General features: G+C 39.2%; 1 protein-coding gene across 2 annotated transcripts in view; it reads right to left on the bottom strand.

Moving 5' to 3' along the window:
- Edem3 (ER degradation enhancing alpha-mannosidase like protein 3) overlaps positions 1–7,621 on the bottom strand; it is a 66,194-nt gene that overhangs the window by 23,027 nt on the left and 35,546 nt on the right. For both annotated transcript variants that reach the window (XM_059280453.1, XM_059280452.1), the window contains exons 9-13: positions 6,508–6,605; positions 3,885–4,010; positions 3,633–3,716; positions 1,071–1,154; positions 304–428 (exon numbers count right to left, since the gene is read on the bottom strand). In XM_059280453.1, coding sequence (XP_059136436.1) covers positions 304–428; positions 1,071–1,154; positions 3,633–3,716; positions 3,885–4,010; positions 6,508–6,605 — 517 coding nt within the window. The remainder of the gene's footprint in view (positions 1–303; positions 429–1,070; positions 1,155–3,632; positions 3,717–3,884; positions 4,011–6,507; positions 6,606–7,621) is intronic.

Below are 7,621 nucleotides of genomic sequence, written 5' to 3' on the forward strand. Positions count from 1 at the left end.
GTTTCTAATGTCCCTAATAACAGGTTCTGATATATGATATTCACATATCTACTTAAAAATCATTGGAGTACCTACTACACACCAAGCATTATGACAAAAACAACAACAACAAAAATACACACATACACACACACATACCACTTTTCAAACAATTCAAATGCAGTGGATCCGAGAGTGTTTACAAACAAGCACAGTGAACTAAGGATTGCACCCTCCAGTACACTACACTGTTTCTCTGAAGCCTCCCAAGCGCTGTACCTTGTGCTGTGTGGTGGCTGAGGAAAGGGAGTAGTGCTTGTTTACCTGTCCTCGTGGCTCCCAGTGCGAACATCCTTCATGGCAGCAAATCCACAAGGCACTCGAGCATACTTGTTCAAATTCTCAATAAGTGTTTTTCCTACTTCAAGGTAGTAAGGGTCTCCTGTAGCCTATTAAAAGGAATATTAAAAGGAGAATATAGACATAACACATGCTGCCACACACCCACTCACCTCTCCAGGAATTCCTGGGTGCTGACCAGGTGCCAGGCCTTGTGCTGGGCACAGGAATACATGCTACCCAGGACATAAATCTGAAAATACACTACGGCTTTGATCACAGAATTCCTTAAACAATTCAAACCATAGACCTCAGCCTTTAAGTTACATTTCTAAGTGCTCAAAAGAGCTCCCTAAAGGCGGCTGCTTTAGGATGCAGATCCATAAACAAAGCCTCCCTTTAGAGAAACCTTCACAGAAGTGGTTGTTTTGGTTTGGTTTTTTGTTCGTCGGCCCTCTTCCTTACAGCAGAGTGTTCACGGTGTTCAGGAGGGGCCTTACTCATAGCACAGTCAGGATCTCAATTTCCTGTGTCTGCTGCTTGGAGCTGCAGCCTCTATCTAGATCTTCAGAAGCACTTTTGAAAAGGCATCAGCTTACAACAAATCTTCCATCTTTCTATAATTTCATGGGCTAAATGAGTGCAAATAATGATATATCCAACCACTATAACTGTAAATACTCATTTTTATTATAAAAAAGCAAGAGAGCCAACACCAAGTAGGGGAAAGCCAAGAACGTAAGTTATCTTACTTTATATAAGAAGTAGGTACTTTCTGCAAACTCTGGCCTTAGAGGGTGCTGAGCCCAGTGGACCCTGAAATCTGTAGTAAATGCCTGTAGAGAACGACAGATAAGAAAGCATGAAAATGTGACTGAGAATCACACAAGCAGTTCTAGAATATAAAGCAGTACATAGAGAGGTAAAAATAATTAACATGAGTCATGGTAAATTTTCATTCCTAATATACTGACTACTGTTGCTAAAATACTAGCTCATTTTTAGGAAGACTGTTTAACCAAGCTTATGAGGTATTGTTATTGTGTGTCCACGTTCATGTGTGTGTGTGTTCACATACGTCCGTGTGGAGGTCAACCCCGAGTGTTGTTCCTTGGTGCTGTCCACTTTACCTTTTGAGACAGAGGGCCTCGCTGGCCTGGGGCCTGCCGAGTAGGTTAGGGTGGCTGGCCAGGGAGTCTGTCTCTCTAGCTCTGGATTACAGGGGTGTACTAATATGGGGTCTAGGGACTGAACTCAGGGCCTCAGAGCTGCATAGCCAGCACTTTGCCAACTGAACCAGCTCCCCAGCTCTACATTACCTCTTAAATCACCAACTGGACCAACAATAAAACCAGAAAAACCCAGTAATGGCACTGAGTGATGCCAATAAACCCATCCTACACTGTCTGATAACTGCATTTTCTGTTTGTTTCTTTCCTTTTCTCTCTGAATTAGTACCTCTCTGGTGTTCTGATTTCCTTTTCATTTCTTTAGTTGACAATACTGTGTTTATGGACAGTCTACTGTTTTCATGTACCTACACACAGTGAAATGTTAAATCAAGTCAATTAATACATATTTTATCTAACACCATTTTTTGAGGATATTTAAAATTTACTCTCTTTATTTCCTATTCTATTTTCATCTATGCATTTTCTACTCTATGTACTTTCAAGTATGTATATTTTATTGTAGCCTGTTTACTTTTATAATAATATCAAATCCTCAGTAAAATAAATCAAGGAATTACTTAAAATTAAAATTTGTCTATTTAAAATTTAATCAATAACAGCCAAGAATGTTCTTCTTAAATTTTTTATTTGAAGTGTATGGGTGTTTTGCCTATGTGTATGTCTGTGTTGAATCCCCTGGCACTGGAGTTAAAGATGGCTGTGAATGGTCACGTAGTGCTGGGAATGAAACCTAGGTCCTCTGGAAAAGCAGCCAGTGCAGTGCATTAAGCATTGAGCCATCTCTTTAGTTCCAACAGTTTTTTTCTTTAAAAAAAAAAAAAAAAAATGAAAGAATAAAAGAAAACTTCATTTGTGATCAGTGTATCTAGTTGAAACCTCATGTGATTCAACATGAACATAAGTTGTTTATAATGCACAGCCTTGCACCTGAAGGTTAATAAAACTACACTTTCCAGAGCTAACGCCTTAGGAAACACCTGTGTTAACGGAAAGCTTAGGTACTGCACTGAGAACAGAAAGAAGGCGGCTATGAACATGTTACAAAACTTGTAAAGGTGTATTTCTGGAAAGCCAAAAAGCATGCTATCAGTATCTTTTCAAGTCAGTGTAGCAAAGACATCTATTATGAATGTAATATTGTTTTAAAAGAAAAGTAATTTTCAGTCAGTATGAAGATATTCTCAAAATTTTTAGGATGAGTGTATGATAACCAAAATTATATCTAATGTGCATAACTTTCATCAAACAAGCTTCCGATTATAAATGATAACAAGATCTCCCTAGATGGTGTGCATCATAAGTTAAAATGAGGGCCAGCAAGATGGCTCAGCACATCAGGAGGCTTGCCGTGCAGACTGACCACCTGAGTTCAATCCCTGGAACTCACATAAAAGTAAAGGAGAAAAGAGGCCACACAAATGTAGTCCTCTGAGCTCCACACGGGCATTGTGGTATACACACACTCCCCCAGTCACCCGCTCTGCACACGCACATTTGCACACAATCACAAGAAAGTCACACAAATATAGTCCTCTGAGCTCCACATGGGCACTGTGGTACACACACACTCCCTCAGTCACCCACTCTGCACACGCACATTTGCACACAATCACAAGAAAGTCACACAAATATAGTCCTCTGAGCTCCACACGGGCACTGTGGTACACACACACTCCCTCAGTCACCCGCTCTGCACACGCACATTCGCACACAATTGCAAAAAAGTCACAGCTGTTCTGAAAGTCAGAATGAGACAGGTTAGGGCTGGGAATACAGGTCAGTGGCAGAGCACTTCCTGGCCTGCACAAGGGCCTCCGTTTGTTCCCCAGGGATGCACAACTGTCTAAAAGAAGCCAAACCACAAGGGGTGGTGGTGACGAATACTGCAATGGCCGGAGTTGAAACAGGCTGAGAAACAGTAAGCTTGGACTTTTATAGCAGTATCATCATTAACCGAAACTAGACCTCTCAACACAAAAAAGAAAAGAAGATACAATATATATAATAAAAAATCAATCTAAAGGAGTAGCCACATCTAAGGACAACACATTCTATCTTTAAATTAGAAATTATAAATACATATAGGTGATATAGACATATAAAAATATATTATTTGCTTACCTCTGGTAGAAAATTGTGTTTTTTAATCACCTGGTATAACATTTCATGAGTTTCAATAGCAGGTCTAATATCACCCTTTAAAACCTAGATGTCAACAATAAAATCACTTAGTAAGTATGAGCTAATTTCATCTATAACCATCACATTACAAGTTAGTACAACCTTAAAATGATAACTTTATCATTCGATTTTAGAGATCACAAATGCACTTAATTAAAATAATTTTATCCTAGTATTAGGAAAATGGTTTACCTGCAAGCCTGGAAAAAAGGCAAGCAGCGAATCCATCCAGGTCCGAGCATTCAGCATGGGTTTATGGATGTGCACATCAAGTAGGAGAGGTGGCTGGCTAATATACCTCATTATGGCATCATAATGCTGAAAGATCACAACAAAGTGTTCGTGAAAGTATGTAAAAAAAATACTATATGGCACAGTAAAGAAATTAAGTCTGAATATATATAGGTATGTAAATTCCTTATATGTCAATTGATTATGTAAATATTTAGATGGAAAGAAATTACATATACTGTTATAGATTTTCTCAGTCAGATGCAGAAGTATGAGTTTAGTTCAGTGGAAGAACATTTGTCTAGAATGCCCAAGGTTTCAAACCTAGGGCATGTGCACACACCATACATGGGTGGAGAGAGAGAGAGAGAGAGAGAGAGAGAGAGAGAGAGAGAGAGAGAGAGAGAGATTGACCACACAATTCATACAAATATCTACTAAGATGCTGAACGGATTTAAAGGAAACGAGACTAGGTGCAGCGGCATGTGCCCACAACGCCAGCACTGAGGCTGAGGTAGGAGGAAGGGTTCAAAGGTGTCCTAAGCTACATACACGATCCTCTCTCTATCTTTAGAAGGCCGCATATTAGAGACAACAATTAATAAGAGACCTTCTGGAGGCAGGCAGATCCCTCATTCAGTAAAGTGCTTGCTGCAAGGAATGAGAACCTGGGTTCGGATACCCAGGCCCATAGAAACAGCCAGGTGTGGCAGCACTCTCCAATCCCAGTGCTCAGGAGGCAGAGACAGAAGACCCCCCCACACCCAGGGCTTGCCGGCCTGGCAGTCTAGCCAAACTGGGGGGCTCTAGGTCTGGTGAAGAGATTCCATCTCAATAAAGTAAGGCATACAGCAACTGAAGACAACATCAACATCATCTTCTGGCCTCCATACACATGCACACACACACACACGTGTGCACATATGAACACATACACATAGTAAAAGCAGGGGTAGAGTCTTCTGAGAAACAGATCTGGGCACCTCTATCATTAGGTCAGGATGGTTAGGGTGCCTGTGTGGCCCAGTGATGGTCTCTGGTCCCCTCAGAACAAAATCACAGCTTCCATCTTACAGAGTTCAGGTTTTTGTTTTTTTTTTTCTTTTATCTAGGGAATACGGTCCCTTCTCAGCTAACACAATATTCTGGTACTCATAACTACCCAAACTAATGCACACAATCACTATTACCACTCTTATGGTCTGCTAGCTCTGCTTTTTCTGTTCTTGGAATCTCCCTTTTCCCTTTGTTTAACTGCTTTTCTTACATATGTCTCAGCTTTGAAAACAGGACAAGTTGTATTAATTAATGACCCAACCAAGAGTTACCTGTCCTACTTCATCTCTAAAAAGTAAAAAAAATCTTACTATCAGCAAATATATAGACAGTTTTCTTCTTCTTCTTCTTCTTCTTCTTCTTCTTCTTCTTCTTCTTCTTCTTCTTCTTCTTCTAGTATTCAAAAATTTACTAGGACTTAAAATGTTTTATTTACTTTGACTTGATGAGCATGTGAGTGCCTATACGCATATTTTTGTACCACATACCCATCAGGTGCCTAGAAAGGCCAGAAGACATTGGATCGCCTGGAACTGGAGTTAAGGGGGTTGTGAGCTGCCATGTGGGTACTGGGAACTGAACCCAGGTCCTCTGCAAAAGCAGCCAGTGCTCTTAACCACGATGACATCTCTCCAGCTCCAATTTAACAGGACTTTAAATAAGCTGTTTTGCTGGCTCATCTGGTATTTAATCGCTATTACTGACAATCTGCATCTGTTTAGCTATGTTCTAATCACTCTGTACATAAAAACTCTTGTAGTCTCCCCACACACTAGGAATAAAAGCACTAGTATTCCCATTTTGTAGATGAGGAAAAGGCAACCAGAGTTGCTCACCCATCCCAAAGTGACACAACCGGTATGCTGTCCAAACAGGATGTAAACTAAGGTCTCTTTCCTACTTTTAACTACAATATCAAAACATATCACATATGTAATGTGGGTGAACTGATGAGTGGGGGAAAACAAAAAGCTGAAGTGAGTATAGTGACAGCTGATGAGTTTGCTACGCTAATCTTAGCTTGCTTCAAATCACAAAAGCAACCCGAGGATGAGGCCGACCATCTCCTTTCCCAAAGCTTCTATCTGTGGTTCTTGTGGTCCAGTCTTAGGACACCCACCTTTGAAATGAATACACACTACCCAAACCTGCTTGTCTGGTATGATCAAAGACGAGGTCAAACTTCCAACCTTTCAAATAGAATTGGAACCCCAAAGTGAAAGCTAGCTCTATCTCGTTCCAGTAATTGTCTTCTGTGTCCAAAACAAGATTAGGTAAAACCCAAATGTACCCGCATATCATACACTGCCCGATTTACAGATTTTCTGATAAAAGATGAAAAGGAAACTTTTTTGGAGTGTATTTCACTTACCTATTGCCCTGTCCAACATCAGAGAGTGTTGACAAAACACTACGACACATTTAAAGACAGACTTTTAAGAACGTCATTTAGGTTGTTAAGTTTTCACCAATCTTGAACTCAAATGAAATTAGCTATCAAATTAATAGAAAAATAAATCAACTTACTGTATTAAATCTTTCCAGAAAACTGTCATCTCCAAGCAAGACATAGGCTTTCAACAGATACTCATAATATGAATCAATCCCTGCTCCAACTCCACTATCTAGAGGAAACACATATAAATGTGGTCCTTTATTAAACATGTCTGAAAATTCATATGGTACAAATGAGGACACCAGTAAAGCAGAGTGTAAATTACACTGTCAACATGAAACCCGAACATAAAAACTGTACACCTACAGAACTATAACCCTGTCTGCTATACGGATAACAGCTAGTTCCCTTGCTGCAAATAGTTTGTTTTTAAAAGTTACTATAAGAAACTGGTTATAATTTTTTCTTATTTAGAAAAATTATATCAGCATGTCTAAGCTAAATGGAGGACAAGTTAACAGTGATTTAGCCAACCCAAACTGAAAAACTGAAATCTCTAAACAATAAAAATAAAAAAGAGAAATCAAGTTTTAGCAATTAAAAGCAACCATTCTAAATTTAAAAGACCCAAAAACTGCTGAAAGGAAAAAAGAAAACTTATACCTAAAATTGTAACAACATTTTTCTAAGCTTTTCTTTGATATTTATAATCTTCCAGAAAGAAAGAAGAGATCACATATTAGGACATAGAAATAAGAACAATATCACATTTTTAACAGGATGTTTGAAAACAAAGAGTTGTCTTTTAAAAACTTGATGGAAAATAATTAAAACCAAGAATCATGCACAGCTAAGCCATCACTCCAATGTTAAAAGAATGAACTATTACGGAAATACAGCTTCGATACCCAGGGAAAACTCCTGCAAATAGTTTGGTATGAAGTATATTATCTCTGTTATCTGCACAACACTGGTTTCAAGACTCCTAGAGATGCCAGAATCCAACGATGCCCAAGTACCATTTTAATGGTGTAAACTAGCACAGCCTCATGTGCTTTAAGCCATCTCCAAATTCATTTTAATACAGAGCACAATGTACAAGCTATATATATGCTTATTATACTGTATTGTTTAGAGACAATAAGTCTATATATGTTTAGAATGAATGCACCCCCCACACACCGCCCCGCAAAACTTCTCCATGGGCAGGTGATTGAGGAAGCAGAACCCATACATACATAGACT

This window comes from Peromyscus eremicus, chromosome 15, assembly GCF_949786415.1.
Source record: "Peromyscus eremicus chromosome 15, PerEre_H2_v1, whole genome shotgun sequence".
NCBI lineage: Eukaryota > Metazoa > Chordata > Mammalia > Rodentia > Cricetidae > Peromyscus > Peromyscus eremicus.